Source organism: Polyodon spathula, chromosome 12 (genome assembly GCF_017654505.1).
Source record: "Polyodon spathula isolate WHYD16114869_AA chromosome 12, ASM1765450v1, whole genome shotgun sequence".
Classification (NCBI taxonomy): Eukaryota; Metazoa; Chordata; class Actinopteri; order Acipenseriformes; family Polyodontidae; genus Polyodon; species Polyodon spathula.
The window spans coordinates 3,724,035-3,743,589 of record NC_054545.1 but is presented as its reverse complement, the minus strand read 5'-3'; the positions used below and the strand labels follow the sequence as shown (position 1 = coordinate 3,743,589).

The following is a 19,555-nucleotide window of genomic DNA, read 5'->3' as shown; positions in this document are numbered from 1 at the left end:
TTGCAAAGCAACTGTTCTTTTGTACAAAATAATTACAAATTTAAGCTATGCTTACACAAATCCTCCACCCCCAATAGTATCTATATCAGTTTAATTTTTTTTTGGTGGGTGGCTTCCTTAATTCAATTTATTCCTTAAAATAGATATATATATATATATATATATATGATATATATAATATATATTATAGCTATATACTTATATAATATAAATATATTATATATATATATCTTATATATATATATAGTCCTCTACCACTTGATGGTAACTCCATTAGGTAGAAATATAAGGTCATACGGAAAATCAAGACGACGTCATGTATTTATTTTAGGTTGATTGTCTTTAGTATATTACACAGAAATGTATATATATAATATATATATATATATTATATATATATATATATATAATATTTTTTTTAATTTGTTCCCTTCATTAGGCCTGTATCCAAAGCAGAGATCTGTTTCACAAATAGTATCACATGTTTGACATTCACAAAATTAAAAGGAAAAGGGAGATGCTCCCCATGACTTAAGTATGGTACAAACAAATTTATCTTCAACTGAAGCAGTACAAGGGTGGGACGGGGGGGGGGACGGGGAGATAAATCATTCTGTAAAGCAAACAAATATTTCTGTATACATTTACACATAACCAGTGGTTATATTTGACAATAATTATGTTCTTAATGTATAGTTATACTTTGTATAAACATTTAAACAGTCATAAAACATCCTTTGCTTCAAAACATAAATAAAAAGGAATGGCATTTAAAAAAAACAAACAAAAAAGTGTTAATGGTCTTACTAAATTCAAATATACATAGCGATTCCTTTCCTATATACATATGTACAAAGCAGTGTTGTGAATGAGCTCTTCCCTTTTTTATTGTTAAACTGGCAGGACAGTCTGACAGCTGCTATACAAACTGAAATCACAAGGCACTTGCTACAAGCACAAATACTGCAATCCTAGAAGTTACACAAAAAGGCCACTTGATTCACAACTGCAGTCACTTCACTGTTTTGGGCTAGCTGTGTGTTGCATAAGGCAAATTCTGTTGAAAAAACAAAGAAAATGACTAACAATAGAAACAATTGTAAAGAGTGCTGTGAGCTGCCATTCACGGATATCCTAAATATTGTTTTAATGTTCACAAAAGTCTTATCCCTTTTGTCCTATAAAAACTACACCAAGTAACAACAAAAAAAAAAAAAACTGTAAACAATTACAAATTGAGGCACCTTCCTCCTCTGGTACATAGAGTAAAATTAACTGTACAAAAAAAAATATATATAATCTCAGCTATCCAAAGAAACCTATCAGCCTTGTCATTGAACCACAAATAATTTAGCCAGAAAAAAAAACAAATGGAAAAAAGGTGTTCTGTAAAACAGAGATAGCCAATGGAATATTTTTTTTTGTTTTTTTTAAATGGTTTGAAGTCCATGATGAAGACAACGATATGCATTTCCATTTTTACAAGCTTAAGTAGGCACAGAGGATTATTAATTATTTTCATACGCAATTGTCTATCACGTCTTTGCTGACAGCTGCATTTACATTTTTACACCTATTGTCCTTTGAGCTGTAGGCCGTTCGGTGCGGCTGCTTCACCAGAGTGCTGTTTGCTGTGCTGACAGCATCCCCTTTCCCAGGCAATAAAGTTTTTGTGCACTTGTGGGAGGGGCACTTGTCTACTTCCATGCTGGCCCCCTCCTGCTCCTCTTCCTCCTCGTCCTCTCCATCGCAAGTTCTGTTTGGAGGAGACATTAATTTTTTGCATTCATACTGCATGTCTCTGTTACTGCATGGCTTATCTATAGGATTCCTAACAGGATTCAGTGGTTCCCACTGATTGTTGACATTCTCCTCTATGGATGGCTGGCTTCTTTCCCTCTCTTTTCTCCTCTTCCTGGTCCACCAGATACAGATGGCAATGCAGAAAACACAGAGAATGGTGAACACCACACACAGAACAGGAACCAGGTAGTCTGCGTAGAGGAGAAAAACAAATCCAGGTCAGTCTTATTTTGACTGATCAGTTCATTCAAGATGCGTTCTCAACCTGCTCCCATTCAAGTAGCAGAAGACAATGTGCCAGAACTCTATACAAGACGGACAGCCCCTGGCACCACTGCTAACAAAAGGATCTAAAATTATGTATATTGCTGAATATTTCATACCTATCTCAGAACACCATCTCGGGTCAAACTGAACTAGCAAGTGTGTCATGCTTTGATTGAGATTGGTAGAACTGAAGCTAATAGTCAGTTACATTTTCTAGTGCTGTGCTCCAAATATAATCCATTAAGGGAAGCCTTCTTCCTAACAATAGAAAATCTCTGCAAACAATTCCCAGACCATGAAAAACTCCCCACCCCCTTAAGAGAGACAGGGAACAAGCTTCATTAAAAAAGGCAGCCCAATTCACAAGCGCCTGCGACAGCCTGAGGGACAGGGAGTGACACTGAGGCTCCTCACACAGGGAAGAGAATTACAGATAAATGTTATAGAATATAAACAAACTGTATGTACGTATGTAATTAAGCACTTAATTAAAAATGGAATAGTCCAGACCAATGATTCTGCAAGGCACCAGCCAACATCAGGAAGTACAGTAGAACTGACCAAAGTAAAATCAAGCCCACCACACTCAAATACCTAGCAAGACAAACCATGTCTGGAAAAAACAGCTCCATTAGATATAGTACAGTTTAAGTTATGGATTATAAAAACACACTAAAAAAAACAAAAACAAACTGTATGACCAAAAACATGATCAAAGCACATTTTAACAAGTAACGTTGCAGGCTGAGTTGATGTTATCCAAGCGTTATAAAAGATTGATAGCCCCAGACAAGCAGCAAGTCTCTCCAAAGCAAACACTGATCAGTGGGAGTGTCCATATATGGCCATTACTACCAGCTCCACTCACCGGTTGATTTCCCCATAACTTGGGTTTCCACTTTGACTTCTACTACAGCCAGCATGAGGGTGCTGTTCTGTCTTTTGGAGAGCGTGTTGATGATTGTACTGGCAGCATCCTGGATGAGGCTGTGGTCCTGTTCGTCGTCCACAAATGACTAAGAAATAAAGAACAGAAAATAAATTAAAAAAAAAATAGTTTTTGGCACCATTAACACATTTTTAAATATGATCAAGTTATTGGCAGAAAATATTTAACCATCCAGGATTAGCTCCTTTAGGCAGCAAAGTATTTCTGCATAAACCACAGTTCTTATTCGAGAGCTGCTGTAAGAATCTGTTCTAGCCAACGTTTGCACTTTCATCTGAATCTTCACTGCACTGAAATTGGATATTTTAAGAGGATATGAAAGAGTCTCCAATGTGCTTCTTCCATCTAAATTACCACTGTACTTGCTGTAATAATTCTAACACACTAGACTTGCATGTATGAGTGAAGTCATTTACATTTCCTATTATATGATACCCCTGCATTACAACTTATATTTAACCAGTTCCTCATTTTAAAGTAACTAAAAATCACACCTAACCCGCTCTCCCTTTGTTCTTTGTGGCATGAAAGCAAACTGCATGCTATTAGATGAAATTATGTTCTCATCTTATGGGATTAAAAGACCACCTCAAAAGTTTAGAGGTTGGCCAAAATGTTCCTTGTATAGTCAGCCTAATTGTGACAGAAGCAATGTAAACACCAGGCCACTCGAAGAAAGACAAGCAGATGTAGAACTGTGTCTTCGGATATTTAAACGGGGCGACTGACAGTTTTTGGGTGGTGCGAATCTAAAACAGGAGTACTTACTATAGCCACTTCAATAGCATTTTCATTGGAGTAGGAGATGTCACAAAGCACCAGCAGAGACCTCTCCTTGGCAAGCATCCTTGTTGCTTCGAGGTACTTCAGTTCAGTGCAGATGTTCTCCACAGTGGTGCCCTGTTTAAAACAAAGCAGAAATGTAAGCTATAAGCGTCTGACAGAATCACCACAGGTCTTAGGCCAGCAAAATCAGTTTGAATCTGTGGCTTCACAGGATTTATTTTTATTTGATGTTTGGACTCACCTGTGGCACTTTGTCTTTGTTAAACATGAACGTGATCCGCGCACAGCCGTTATCCAAGTAGCCCGTATGCGGCTGACATTGGGTTTTAATGGGCACAGGAGGCTCCGGGGCACTGCAGACACCCCATTCGTGGCAAGGTGGTGAAAAACAGGTAAAGAAATTGTGTTCCTGACATTGTTGACCTGCAGGGCACTGGTGGTTATCTTGTCCGAGACGCTTCTGTAAGAGACAAGGCTTTCTACCACACAAAACCTGCAAATGCAAGGGAAAAACAAACAAGCAGTGAGGTTGTGTCTTAGGAACTTTTAATAAAGAACAGCAGCTCCTCATCATTGTCTGGCTTTCATAAAAGTATCTGAAGAGCAAGTGATAAGTTGTCTGACAGAATATTATACAAGTGTAGTGACCTCACAGATCCCTTAAATCATATGATAAACAATGTAGAGTTAACAGAGTTTAAAACAGTTTGGAAGAGAGACCTGTGTGGTCTTGAAAGCTTGAATAAAATTCTGTCCAGATCACTAACTCCATGAAAAAATAAGAAAGACCATGTCTGAGCTTTTTCTGCCATATTGGCACGAACTGTTACAACAAACTAGCAGTCATTCCTACCTGTCCCTTTGGAAGAAAGCATTGCAAAAATGAAATATTAAGACTGGTATCTACAGTACATCCTTCAGGTCGAGTCTTGTTTATGGAACATGACAAACATGTTTTTATGGTAAATCCATTCACTTCTGTATTTATTTTAAAATAAGAAGGGAACACTATATATAGCACAGAACAATTACATCTATTTAATAGCCAAATGTTTTGGGCCATTAAAAAAAAACAAAAAACACTGCACTAACTTGAAAACGAAAGCTTTACAAGAAAAAAAAAAAAAAAAATAACCCAATACCAACTCAAACTAATTCAAGATAACATTAGTTTAAGTAACATTTATATTTGCTGATTAAAAGCAAACAAAAACTAACCCTTAATTGAGCTTTAATCAACTGGGCTGTAAAACATTAAGCAGAGACTGATGAGAAATCTCTTCAAAAAGGCCCGAGACGCGGTATGAAGGCAAATAGAACCGCATTGTTCGTCTCTGCCCAACCTCACAAAACTCCCCATGTAGGCTGCTCTGCTCCAAATTGAGTGTTAAAAACATCAAAATGAAGCAGCTGTTCAACAGCCATACCAGCAGAAGGATTCAATTTAAACATTTTGGTGCACTTTAGTAACTATTGGCTCTCAATATGTATCTTTGGGAATCAAATATATAACAAAAAAAAAAAAACTTACCTTGGTACAAGCGATGTTTCCAGCTAAACACTGACAAGTATTGCATTCCTGCTCCCATCTGCTTCCATGGGGGAACTGCAGACTAGCATACCTGCATGGCTTTCCAATGCCAACAACTAGGAGACCACGGAACAAAAACAGGTCATTTCTAAGTCAATCTGTTCAAACCACCTTAATAAATGAACTGTGCTGTATGAACAGAATTTGAGTTTGTGTTTACAAGTTACTGGCTTCCTGCTTTATCAGATAAACAGTTTCACAAAATGCTTCCACACTAGTTGTGGTAAATGGACGAGTGTATATATTTTCTGGTATGCTACAACTAATTTGTTGCACTTATCCCAGCCTTCATTTATTACCATCCGTGACACACATGCACATTAAAAAAAAAAAAGCAGATGTCTCTATCCAAAACACTTGAAACAATGAATAAATTGTACAGTTAACTCTGTATACATTTACATATTATCATTACGAAGGAATCCTACCTCTCCCTCCCAGTTTATTTATACACAGCTTTGACAGTTAAACTCTCTCTCTTGTTCCATACCTAACTTATTTTAGTTAAATCACTGGTGTCCCCCACCTTTACCCCAGGGAGGCACAAGCTTGAGTAGCTTTACAGGCCAATCTAAAAGCATTATTACCGTCCTGGCATCTGGGGCCGGCTCTTCCAGGAGGACAGGTGCACCTATACCCATATATTTCATCAACGCAAGTGGCACCATATGCGCAAGGGGATGACTGGCATTCATCAATGTCTGGATAGAAAAACAGCAAATGAAATGAATCAGCAAAACTAATAAATACATTGTTGAAGATTTCCTATTATCTAATTGTGTGCAAATTAGGCATCACAATTGCCTGGCTTTAAGAGTCATCCCTTTTATCAAGATTACTACATACTACATTAGCTGACTTTAAAAAAAATAAAATAAAAGCATTACACACAGGACTTCAGTGTAGGATGAAAATGTTTTCACCAAGTTCATAGAATTAACATAAATCTCCCATTAAATCCTCCCATTAACAGGCACTGGTATGAATTGTTTACCATCTGGGAGCTTTGGGATCATGTGACACCACAAGGGAATCCTCATGTTTACACCGAAAGCTCAATGGAAACTGCATGCAAGCAAAATGTAAATCCTCCCAGTGGGCACTCTCCCCCCTCCCCCTCCCCCCCCTCCCCCCCCCTCTCATGCCAACTCTTTGCCAGAAGCATGTCAGAATAAAAGATGAGGAAAAAAAGTTACTAATTTCACAAAGGAGTTTCCATGTCAATTAATTTTTCAGGTTAGCTCTTGCTTCATTTGGGGGTACAGCTGACATCAACACAACACAAAAGGTCAAAGGCTGGGGAGTAACCAGGGAGCTAGGTCACAATGACAGCCCTACAGCCAGCCCTCCCCCTCCCTCATCCATCACATTACAGGCACTTACTGATTCTGCAGTCTGGTCCAGCGAAACCTGGTGCACACTCACATCGAAACCAATTGACGCCGTCCACACAGATGCCACCATTGTAGCTGTAAAAACAACCCCTCTTAGAGTGAAATCCTCTCACGGAACCATCACAAGCCCAGACGAGAGCTAGCGTGGGGCTTTACAAAGGCAAGCCATGTAGGGCCTTCAAATGCAAATCCCCACTCATGCTGGGATCTTTATTTTTTTCCCTCCTTTGCTTCAACAATGAAGAGAAAGAGTGATGCAATTTATTTTTTCCCCCCAAATTGTCCAGGCTTGTTTAATTAAACTGCAGAACGCAAACCAAAGAGGCACTTAAAATGTTTTTGTTAATCTGTAACAGAAGGTAAAATTCACAAAAGGACCAAGTCAATTTTGACAGTTAACTCAGAAGACAGTTTCAATCAATTCAATTAACAGCCAAGCCACCCATGGTAAGGTGAACAGAATATACTGAAAATTCTCTATTCATAGCTGTTTTTATTTGACCAAAATGCATTTTTGTGGTGTTGCATAAAATTGTACTAAAGAATATTCAAGATATTGAAGAATAAACTTACCAAGGGTGAGGATTGCAGTCATTGGTATCTACATAAAAAAAAGGAAATTAACAGTACAGTTAATCCTGATTTAAAAGGGAAATCCAGAGTAAACTATTTATGTCCATAAGTAAATTAAAACAAATTCCTTTCCAGTGCCGAGGACATGTGGGGATAAATTAAATACGGTTTACAATCCAAGGGCATACTCTCATATAACTGCTTCAATAACTTTATACTATTGGCAACTTTATTATTTAAATCATCGTAACATTTGCACAGATGATCTATGATTCCTTACTACATGTAGATACAAGAGAGCTATAAAGAAAATGAATGCAATGAAAGAAGACATTGTCTAAGAGTCATATTCGCACAGTACAAATCAAGCATTTAGTCAAGGCAGATCCTCTGGTAAAAAACAAAGAGGCAAAAGGGAACTGAACTACAACACTGTGTTCCAGCGGCTTCACGGTTAAATTCTGCTGCCTTTTGCCTTTTAAGGACAAAAAGACACATGCAAAAAGAGTGTGAAATAAAACTATTGTATATATTAACCTCTGAACCCCTATCCCAGCAGCAGAAAGCATGACATCACAGTCTAAGTAGCTGGTGGGGGACCAGCAGAAATGCTGGGCTGGACTGTTTCAGTGTGTGTATGTATGTGTGAGGGGGAGGGGTTTGACAGTTACTGTGCCATCATTTTAGTTTTTACATGCAACAGATCTAAGCTGTCTTTTCTAGTACTTAATTACATTTGCAGCTGTGTTTGTTCCACCACAACATCTAACAAAGTCACTACATTTAGAATCATCATGGAAATGTAACACCTCCCTCCCCCCCCCCCCCCCCCCCCCCCCCCCCCCACAGGGGGCAGATGTGTACACATTTGCAATATAATATATATATAGGAAATCCTTGTAGATGGATGGATGGATTTGGGGGGGGGGGGGGGGGGTTACATTCGCATGAGGATTCTACAACATTATGACTTACACATATTAAAATGTAGCTTTTTTGTCTGAATAAAAGAAAAAGGACCAATCTGGTTGACTGCAAGACACATACTTGTGCAGTGTTCAATATTTTGTGCAAGTTAAGTCTTGAAATACTTAACTCCACCTTAACTGTTGGTATGCTCCTACAACACTGAAAGGTTATCCTTCAAGGATAACAAACCACCCACTTAAACCCAGAATACAAAGCAAAATGAGTTATTTCCATGCCAATACATTCCCTGCCCAAAAGCTATTAAAACTGCAAGCATACTCTTGCAAAGATTTAATAAAAAAGAAACCACGTATTTAAACCACACAGTGATAACAATTTGAATTCTTACTCTGTGTGCAGGTGGCTCCTTCCCAGCCTTCCTTGCAGATGCATGTAAAAGTATCACCTCCTCCAACACACGTTCCACCATTCTCACAAGGGATTGGAGTACAACTGCTGTTCTTTGCTGCAAATTAGAAAAAATAATTTAGCTTAAAACTCAGATTCTTGAAAATCATTTAATGAATTATATAGAAGCAAAAGGCAAGAAGCTCACCAGTATTACAGGTACTGCCACCCCATTCAGGAGGGCAGGCACATCGAAAAGCATCTCCAACATCATAGCAGGTCCCGCCATTGCTGCACGTGTTAGCGTCACACTGGTTTTCACCTGAAAAGAAGCAGCATGCCTCTTAAAACTAAGCTAAAGCAGATAAGCTGTAACACGTTGCTGTCTCACTGAGTCTTTACAAAAGACAGAGTAAAGACAAACAAAATCAATCAAGGAAGAAAACAAAACTGCTTACGTGAATGACAGGTTTTGCCTTTCCAACCATTCTGGCACTCACAGTAGAAATCATTTACCAAGTCCACACACTTGCCACCATTTTTGCAAAGTTTGTGACGACAGTCATCTACATCTGAGGAAACACACACATCAGTATAAGACTGCAGAGCAATTAAAATAGACACAAGTTGTCTAATACAATATATACTTACTAATCTCACATAAATTCCCCTCCCAGCCATCATGACAGAAGCACTGAAATGAACTGATTCCATCGATGCATGTTCCTCCATTTTTGCAGGGATTGGTGATGCAGTCATTAATATCTAAATTAAATTAGAAAAATAAATTATACATGGTCCACACGCACACACCAAAAGCAATAGGTTTAAAATTCCTTGCTTACTTTCATGACAGTAGATCCCAGTAAATCCTTTTTCACAAGCACAAGTAAAGTTTCCTCCTGGTTGGCTAATGCATCGCCCATGTGGTCCACACACATTGGAGGAAATATACTGCAAACCTTCCTGGGTGGTGTTGGTTGCAACTGCGATGGTGCAACTGTCAATTACTATAATAATAATAAAAAATAAAAATATATAAAAAAAGAAGAAGCAGGAGGAGGCAAATTATATTTTATTCCACAATGCTCAGGTTTATTGATAGTCTATTGGCTGCACCATAATGATGAAATTGTGCAGCTTAATATGCAATGACCGGAAATCAAAATGCAATTCCCCATGCCAGCACCAGAACTACAAAATAGGTTTTCTACACGTTTCAAATACGGCATTGGCATCCAAGTACACAGATCCTTATTTATTTAGGGATTTCTGAACCTAATTTTATAGCGTTACTTGTAAAATCAAGAAAGTAGAACATTTTATTTGTTTTTTTCCTGAAATAAAGTTCTCTCATGCTGGCGATAGAATGAGGGTACCTTCGCAAGGGGTGTTTTTGCAATAATCTTTGAAGTCGGAGCAGTTTTTCCCCTCATAGTCTTCAGAACAGGCACAGTAGTAATCTCCTCCAACATTATAACATGAAGCTTGATTCTGGCAAGGGTTGGGGTTACAGGGATTACTTTTAACCTGAAAGGAGAAAACATTGTGAAACTTTAGAAATCACTGGTAGTGCGAAACCCTTCGAACACACAGATGAAAATCGAAAGGGTAAACCCAAGCAGTCTTCCTGTAATCTTATTAAGGATGATGCATCTTCGAGCCTGAGCGCTCTTACTGTAAACATCTTAGCGTCCCCAGCATCAACAGGACTAATCTTGTTAGGAAGGTTACCAGAGGCGGCTAGCTCATAGATTACAGAGCCCTATTTAACACACGACTTGAAGCTAAAAGCAGTTTGTGTCCCCCCTCCCCACTACAAGCATTAAATCATGCAGTTGCGGTCATATTATTTCTCAGTTTTAATGCTTTTGTAAGTCACACATCAGGAAAAAAAATTCTCAACTTAAACAAAACTTTAAAGCTTGTAAACCATCATTGCCACTATTGCCTTTTATGGAAATACTGGAACCTCAGTAGTTTTTCAAGTAGCCCAGTTGATTAAATTAACCTTCGAGCAGGACTTGTAGGTTGCTCAAATCCTACGATAGGATGGAGTCTATAGTTAATGGTTCGCTCACGCCTTTGTTCTTTTTAAAGCAAAGAAAATGTTGTCAATGCAATGAACGCAGACGATGGGAAATAAAAGCAGATTGGTCCTCTAAGCTCACTCTTACTATGGTTTTACAAAATGCCAGTGGAAACACCACATACAAAAGGCAATGCGATTACTTAAAGGTATTGCTTTTTCACCAGATTTTATTAACTATAAATTAAGGATAGCGATATCTATATATATCTAGATATATATAGATATCTATCTATCTATGTAGATATATCTCACACACACTAGTAAGTGTATGTTTTTACTACACAACTGAATTTGGAACAAAACAAAAAGAAAAACACCATCACACATGGAAAATCCTTTGCTGGCAAAAAAAAAAAAATCTCCAAGCATCCCCCCCCTCCCCCTCCATGTGAACAGAAGTTCAGCAGGTAGTTTTTCTAGTGTCTAAAGTGTGACAGGAGTTCCGTGCTATGCTTGAGTAAAGCTGGCCAGCTCTCACTATCAAATGTCTTTTGATCTGCTACACCCTTTTTTTTGTACGGTTTCTTGTTGCGAGACAACAGTACCCTTTCAGTAATCACACTAAAAGCAAAAGCAAGCTGCTGCTTGAGCTGCAGTCAGCATCTGATCAGTAAAGAGGCTTGTGCTAAAAATCACCAGGGTCCAATCATTACCAAACATTCAAGTGCAGTCATTACCCCTATAGTTGCTCAATTCGGTTAACACCTGGTTACTTAAATGCACTGGAATTTTTTTTACTCAATCTTTATCGTCTCCAAACTAAGTCTGCCAGTAGGTGTATGCAGAAGTTACCACTGCATCTTAAAACAAACTCGTGGCAAGTCAGAATTCTGAATGTAAAATGAACACTGTAGCTGGAACTATTCTTCAGGTCTCAGCTTTCAATTACCAAGTATTGTCCTAAGGAGTATAATACATGTCACCACAGTATCTGAATAATAGAAGTAGTGAGAAAGGCAGATTGTGCAGCTTCAGGCTGCACTGGACTCATTTGCCTGTTACACAGAACATATCGGGTGACATCCCTGTTTAACGGAAAAATGTTTCATAATGGCTGCCCATTTTTTTTTAAAAATGGTATGACTCTTTGCTTACTGCTCACCTCACAGAAAATACCAGAGAAACCCTGCTGGCACTGACAGAGGAAGCCATCTATCAGGTCCTGGCATCGCCCCCCATTCATACAGGGGCTGCTCACGCATTTGTTTATCTGGATTTCACAATGTTTGCCAACAAATCCTGGATGACAGAGGCAGTGATACCCATTCACTTCATCCTGTTAAGAAAAACAAAAACACACACCTCAGGATGCAAAAAACAATTCGCCATTTCTGAAAACAAATCGAACACACCCAAGCTTTTAGAACAATATCTCCAGCGTTGGTTCAGTAAAAGGCTTTTGTAAAAGCATTGAAGGAGGACTATACCTATGCTAATTCATTCAGAATTTACACCCACCTTACACGTCCCTCCATGTTGACATTGTCCATTGCAGTCATTGATATCTACAGATTAAAAATAAAGTTATTTACAATATATATGAAACATAAAAATCAGCCTTTTCACACACTATAAAAAACAACTTCTGGAATTTAAAAACTTCAGGATGATTAACCCTAAAGTCAAATTAAACTAGTACTCCTGTATGAAGCTACATGTCTCCAGGACACCCTTTTGCAGTGTGCTAGTCATACAAGAATGTTGAAAACAGGCAGACCCTGTCATACAGACACACATTTGTTAAATAAAATAGATATATAAAAATGGCTTGTTTAAACAAAAAAAAAAAAACTGGGTAGCAGCAAACAATGATCAATACTAACTGAAGTCACAGTTTTGGCCATCCCATCCTTGAAAGCAGTCACAATAATATCCACCAATTAAGTTTTTGCAAGAGTAAGCATTAAGGCAAGGCTTCCCCACACATTCATTAGCATCTGTAAAGAGGAAAAGGGAAGGGGGAAGGAAGACAGTAAGAAACAGTTTCCAACCACCAAAACAGATACAGGTCATGCATTAGTACTCTTGAAAGAGACAGTTTATAGATTCACAACACAGGCTATTTTGGCTTCCTGCTCCTGATCCATGACAGGCTAAAGGATGCCTTACATTCTTCAAATCAGAGTTGAACCTACAAACTATTTCTCACTTATTTCAAATGGGAGATCAGGTCAAAAATCTATTACACTGTCACTTTAAACACCACTTCATTTTGCAAGAAATCCAATCACAGATATAAACCAAATGCCAAAGACACCCATAATTTTTGCACCCCAATTTTTTTTTTTTTTTTTTTTTTTAAAGCCAAGCAGAAGGGAGTTCGCGTTTTTACTTTGCATTATTTAGTAAGCCTTATCAATTTGCAAACAATTTCTCTGGATTGCAGCTGCCTGTCTACGAAACCCAATCTCCATGCTTGGGCACCGGCAAAAATGCAGCGTCAAGAGATGAATATATAATTGAAGACGTAAAATAAAACCTGAGAACTTAAATTTCGTACCGAAGCTTGTTTACAGATTAAACAGTTTCCTTTCGGAATTTGTTTCCTGAACAAACTCCACCACCATGAACAATTTGAGAAATGTACTATTCGATCTGGTCCCAAAGATAACCCATTTAAACAAACCGAGTCCCAAGGCTAGCAGTTGCCAGCAAATGTATTATTTATAGCTTTACTCTAGATGTCACCTGGATCATATTTCAAATAGCCTGCTTTCGGTACTAAACCAATTAAAATGAAGAAGTATACCGTAAGATTACTTTCACAATTCTGGGGGCAAAAAAAACACATGGAGCAACAAACCACAGCTTCACAGAGAAATAGCTGTCTTTCTGCTGCATGTTTTGACACCTTGTTAAAATAGCAGAAACCCTTACCTATCTGACAGGTCTTGCCAACCCACTGAGATGGACAGATGCATTCAAACCCATTTACTCTGTCAATGCATGTACCCCCTCGAGCGCAGGGATTGGAGGCACATTCATCAATGTCTGGAAAATAAAATTAAATACATTCTTATTACAGTACATCCCTCAATAAGTGCCATATGTTTGTGCCGACCAAAAACTGGGAGGAAAAAAAAACACATTTCAGGAAAACTAGTGAATGCCAAATGTAGGCATGGATTCTATAGATTTATGGTGCAGAAATATTTTCCAACATTGATAAATATTTTATTGTTTCCTTAATTAGTCCGACATCAAACTACAGTCCTTTGCAGATGTTACAATAAATTAGCTTTATCTAATAGATTTAAAATGACTGTAAATCCTACTTCAAGAGCCACATCCAAACAAGCGCATCCAGGACTAGAACACAAACCAACTAGCAGAGGTCCAGCTAAGAGTCTTCTAGTATTGTGAGAACATGTAGCTGACTTCACACTGCAACACGATTACTCTTCACATAAATCAGCAGAGGGGGGGGGGGGCTACAAATTAATGCTATCAAAACACTTACGGATTCTGAATAAATGTCCCAGATAAAATAGAATACAGAGAAATCCGCTTCACACCAATATATGTTTAACCTTTACATCTCCAAGCAGTAGACTTAAACTAGCCATGCCAAGGCAGTTTTTTTCCTCCAGACACACGGCTCTGGATGGTCGTTTTTCGCAGTGAGGCGAGGGTGGGAGTTCATGTTAAGACTTCTAATAAATCAGGTCAACATTTTAGGAGGCCGTGTGGTCCAGTGTTTAAAGGGCTTGTAACCAGGAGGGCCCCCAGTTCAAAACTGCGGCTCAGACACCATCTCATTGTGTGACCCCGAGTAAGTCACTTAACCTCCTTGTGCTCCGTCTTTTGGGCGAGACGTTGTTGTAAGTGACTCTGTAGCTGATGCACAGTTCACACACCCTAGTCTAAGTCACCGTGGATAAAGGTGTCTGCTAAGCAAACAGATAATAAATGTTGTCTTAACTCAAAGCACACACTTAGTTCAGCTAGTCACTGTTCAGTAGCTAAAGTTTGAAGGTAAAACACTTACCGTTGGCACAGGTTAGACCGTTCCACCCTGGGGGACAATGACATTCAAAGCCGGATGGGATTTCATGACAACTGCCACCATTTGCACAAGGACTTGAGACACAAGCATGTTCAGCTGTAAAATTAAAATATGAACATATAACAATACATTTGCACATAAGGAAAATAAATAAAATAAATAAAAGCAGGACTTTAATACAGAGGCAGACACAAACCTGCTTATAATTAGCAAGAAAACTCTTATTTACTTATAGCTTTTCTTCCTGCTTACCAATTTCACAGTTCTTGCCAGAATAGCCGTCCGGACAGACACACTTGTATTCATCAGGCTCCGTGTTCATGCAGGTCCCTCCATTAATGCAGGGGTGATGTGTACCACAGTAGTTAAGATCTTTAAAATTAGAAGACAGAAAAAGGCAACCTTTAAATACAGTATAGGCAGGACCAGTAATACAAAACCAGAAGTGCCATTTCAGTTTAGAGTCTAAAGCAGATCAGTGCTGAGACTCCTCATTAAAAGCAGTTAATCTTTGCACAGCCTGTCATCACATTTCTCTGGGGTAGAGAAAGCATGAGAACACACTCAGCAAGGGGCGATCTGAAAACCTGCAATACACTAACTTGCGATTTGGCAACTATTTCTACAGTAGAATGGATTTAAAGAAAAAAAAAAAAACAGGACATCACATGAAGACTGACTGCACTGCGAGGAAAACACAGTCCACAGCAAAAGTAATTTATCTGAACTTCATACTGGGAAGCACTGTTTTGGTGTGGCCAGAAAAAGTAGGATTCATGTTTCAATTCACCTGCATATAAAATTAGCCAACATTTGATGGGGTAAGCCACAAGCAGACACAGATGTAGAGTTCAGCATCCCAAAGCCACTTAAAGTTGGTTAACAGTGAAAGGTGTGCCTAGTCAAGGAACAAAAATCTCACACCCATGCAAGTATGCCACATGTTATGAGAATGCATACCTTTGTTGCACAGCAAACCACCCCAGTTCTTCTCACAGGCACACTGCCATGGCTTGACACAGGTTCCATGGACACAGCCAGGGTACGGGAGACAATCGTCGCAGAATTGTCCTTGCCACCCGTACTGGCAGCTGAAAAAAAAAAAAAATGCATGGACGGAATCATTAGCGAAGAACATAGAAGCTCATCACAACCCAGTGAACAACTTGCACCGGCTGTAGGCAGCGGATGTCAAAACGTTGCTTAGATCTCCATTACTTTTGTTTTTATACACTGTGCAAGTAACATATTTGTGAAATTCTTTTGACCTGAATAAAAACGGTAGTCACGAACTGCCCGTCCCCACCCTCAAAAATCAACACATTTCAGAAGCAATTGTTTACTTCATCCTACTGAACCAGAAGACACAAGGATCTGTTATTTGGAATAGGATTTTGGAGAATATAATTAGATTGCCATTTAAGAACATGCTCTCCTGCTTCAACCACCTTTCCCTCCCCTCGTCCCAAAGGAGGTTTCAAATATTTTGCAGCAGTTGTAGTTAAAATGTTACTGGGAAGGTAGACGCTTAGGGGTTAGCAAATCTGTTGTTGCAGGGCAGCAGGCTGTTATTCCAAGCCCACGAGTGCTCAAAGTCACAGCTGTCTTGTCAATTCTCTCCATGTTATTTTAAGCCACCTTTCCCACAGAAGTAGCCCATTATGCTCCAGCTGTTGACTGAAACGCAAGCTTCAAAACTGTGCCTAAGAAACATTTCTCAAATGCATGACTGGGACCACTGCTACTGGGCCTTCCCTTTCATAGGCACTGAATTCCCGAACATCTAAAAGAAATTGGATATTTTAAGGACAGTGTAACGGAAAACAAATACTCTGATTGCAAAAAAAACAACTTGAGTGGAAATAATGTATTTGATTTATAGCAATGGCTTCCAGCACACAGCATGTAAGGTGTTCTGCCAATCCATAAATAACTTGAGTTATTTTGTAGTATCACTGAAACCAAGTGCTCCATATCTTTATAAAAAGGTCTTTTCACATGTGCGAAATTACACCAAGCTGAAATTAACCAACCAGAACAGCACTGCAACTACTGCAACAGTAAAGCTGTGTGTAAACTGTCCAATGCTGCAGCTCTGTTGCAGATTAGTCACAGAGTAGTATTAACACCCTGCGACTACAGAGTTTTATAAAAAGGAGAAATTTATCCCAGCCATGCCCAAATTAAATGAATGTTTAATAAACTGTGGCGTGAAGTGCACAGGTAAATGACTGGTGTTGAAGTAACTTGATCGCTTAAGAATGCTGTAAGCAATTGGTCACAGCCTTCACCCCAAAGCTAATCCTAAATTTAGTATACTGCTGGCCTTTCCTAACCATCTGAATACATTGCCCATCACCCCATGGTTTTGGGGGGGGGGGGGGGCAGAGAAACAAAACAGAACACACACAACCAAACACCAATATTCAGCATGCACCTCAAAATACTGAAAATGATTATGTATAAGAATCCTTTGGCTATGAACTTTGCATTTTTCTAGGAGATTAAGATTTCCAAAGTCAATTAAAATATCTCATCTATTAAACCAAGTGTGTAATTAACCCTACCCTGTACAGAAAATGCTACAGCAGGAGTACAGCTTGAACGTTTCAGTTTTTATTTTACAAATCTCTACCTCCGATTAAATTTTAATTAGTAGTTGTTAAGCTGTCTCTGCATCATAATAAACTACTAATTAAAACGACTGGGTGCAAGATGTTTTTTTCTTTGCTTCAAAATCAAAGACATTTGAAACAATGGACTAGCTATCAGTGTACACTCTGTACTGGGTCTTTTATTCTGAAAAGAATGAAATGTGATTAGGATCAGCAATGAGCAATTAAAGTAATTTGGTCACGTCTGTTTGAAACAAATTAAGTGAAACAGAAATCAGGCTCAGTCAAGATATGAAGGTAAAAAACAACAACTGATATGGTTTGTGATCAACAGCTTTTTCTGAGTTTAAAATTAGGAAAACAGAATCTGCTCAAAATAAGTTGATCAAAAATAAAAACAATAAATAAAACTTCAAGCCCCAAGTATGAGCAACTTTATTGTATACAGAAATTCAAGCAGTCCTGCAGTAATTCCAAAAGAAGTTACCAGTTCCTTACAGAATAGGCTTGTACGACAGTATTAGCAACTTCATGCCCACGTGTCAACACTGCCCGATTATTCCCAGAAAAATTCTGCCTCTAAGCAGGGTGTTTTCAGTTTAAACCCCTGTTTACAAGTCAAAACGGTTACTGCGTGGGGTGCTGGTTCAATTCTAGGGATTGTATGGAAGAGCAATCTGGGTCTTCCTGTCCAACAGGAAGTCTTGTTGCATCCTTGATTTGAACAGGTACTAAACATAACTGTTTCCATTTCCTCATGAAAAAACAACAAGAACAAAGCATTACGTGTGTTTAACAGAACAAAATTCAGCCAACAGCAGACAGACTTTGATACCAACATCTGTGCGAAATGCTCAGGCTAGGATTCCTAATTCAGCATGTTAAGAATTCCAGTACAGATCACACGGTTTCTCAGGGTGCTGCGTATTTTAATGTGTCTCTTTACATTCATTTAATGAGCAGCTCCATCGTTAGACTTCCTGCTGGTGATAATCTGACCTCTCTAAAAGGAAAAGTCCAGAACCCGCTCACTGCACAGTAGTTAGATATCAGATTATCCCAACGCTGTACTTTGACAGGCTTTATAAAAACAGAAAAAAAAAAAGTTTCATTCGGTATGTGAAGACCAAATACACACTATTCAGTTCTTTATTGTGCAATATGTGAAGCCCGAGAACTGAGACTAGTCATGGGTTACATGCTGAAAGACTATATAATAAACAAAAAAAAAAAAAAGAAATAGATAAAGGATGCCTTCAGTAGCCTAGTACGTCTCACAACTGTTTGCAATCTTGCAGCCCTTCCTATCACCGAATTAAGAGAATCCTCCACCTCACGCACTTCCAAAATGACAGCCAAAAGACAAAGCGAGTCAGAGGCATCGACGTCTGTGACGGTGGCTACATTCATAACTAGGAGAGGGGGTGGGGAAACTCTGCTCAGTGGAAAAACAGGCAACAATTTGTGTTGAAATGAACAGGATGGTGTCAAACAGCACAGAACAATAGGTCTCCAATCAAGGTCCATCAACTTAGTTCAGCAGTGGGAGGTGGGGGGGATTTACACAAGTTTCATTTGGCAGACAATGAATTTGATGACGTGACACTTCTATCCTCCGACATAATGGGATTTGTATTAACAGATAACTCTGCACTCATTTTCATTTTGTACTTGATCACCCAGCAGAAGGATTTGAGACCTGCTGTATGAAATCACCATGCAACTGTTTAAATATCTGCGCACAAGGATATCCTCTGGTTTGAAATTCAAACCGACAAATATCGTGGAATACAGGAAGCAACATCCAGCATGCCACTCAAGGGAACATTAAACGTTTACACAAATGCTAGAATTGACTTCCTCATCCAATACCAAATATAGAATAGTTTGTATTCAGCTTCTTAAACTGGAAGTCCCTCACACACACACACACTGCTACAGTTGAGGCAATTGCTAATTCATCAGTGCAGCGAAGGCAGCAACTACTGTAAAAATAAAATATTTAAATACAAATTAAAAATCACAGCATTTTGTAACACTAATGTTTTAATACTTGCGGGAAAAAAAGCACATCCTAATTTGGCTGTGTCTGTAATCAACAAGTCACCAAGTTCAAAACAGGGCCGTGTTCACCCACTTTAGCAGCAAAGACAGTTATGGAG

The 19,555-nt window shown here is 38.7% G+C and overlaps 1 protein-coding gene across 2 annotated transcripts in view; it reads right to left on the bottom strand.

The window, feature by feature from the left end:
* Positions 1-423: 423 nt before the first annotated feature.
* The window catches only part of LOC121324360 (protein jagged-2-like), a 36,968-nt gene continuing 17,836 nt past the window's right edge, over positions 424-19,555 (bottom strand). The window contains exons 6-26 of one of the 2 annotated variants that reach the window (XM_041266101.1): positions 15,739-15,869; positions 15,031-15,150; positions 14,761-14,874; positions 13,650-13,763; positions 12,596-12,709; positions 12,231-12,277; positions 11,875-12,048; positions 10,060-10,210; positions 9,526-9,690; positions 9,332-9,445; positions 9,139-9,252; positions 8,889-9,002; positions 8,682-8,798; positions 7,364-7,391; positions 6,780-6,865; positions 5,984-6,097; positions 5,337-5,452; positions 4,047-4,298; positions 3,788-3,919; positions 2,939-3,086; positions 424-1,994 (exon numbers count right to left, since the gene is read on the bottom strand). In XM_041266101.1, coding sequence (XP_041122035.1) covers positions 1,519-1,994; positions 2,939-3,086; positions 3,788-3,919; positions 4,047-4,298; positions 5,337-5,452; positions 5,984-6,097; positions 6,780-6,865; positions 7,364-7,391; positions 8,682-8,798; positions 8,889-9,002; positions 9,139-9,252; positions 9,332-9,445; positions 9,526-9,690; positions 10,060-10,210; positions 11,875-12,048; positions 12,231-12,277; positions 12,596-12,709; positions 13,650-13,763; positions 14,761-14,874; positions 15,031-15,150; positions 15,739-15,869 — 2,941 coding nt within the window. In that variant the 3' untranslated portion in view covers positions 424-1,518. The remainder of the gene's footprint in view (positions 1,995-2,938; positions 3,087-3,787; positions 3,920-4,046; positions 4,299-5,336; positions 5,453-5,983; positions 6,098-6,779; positions 6,866-7,363; positions 7,392-8,681; positions 8,799-8,888; positions 9,003-9,138; positions 9,253-9,331; positions 9,446-9,525; positions 9,691-10,059; positions 10,211-11,874; positions 12,049-12,230; positions 12,278-12,595; positions 12,710-13,649; positions 13,764-14,760; positions 14,875-15,030; positions 15,151-15,738; positions 15,870-19,555) is intronic. The other variant, XM_041266102.1, reaches the window with a different exon arrangement.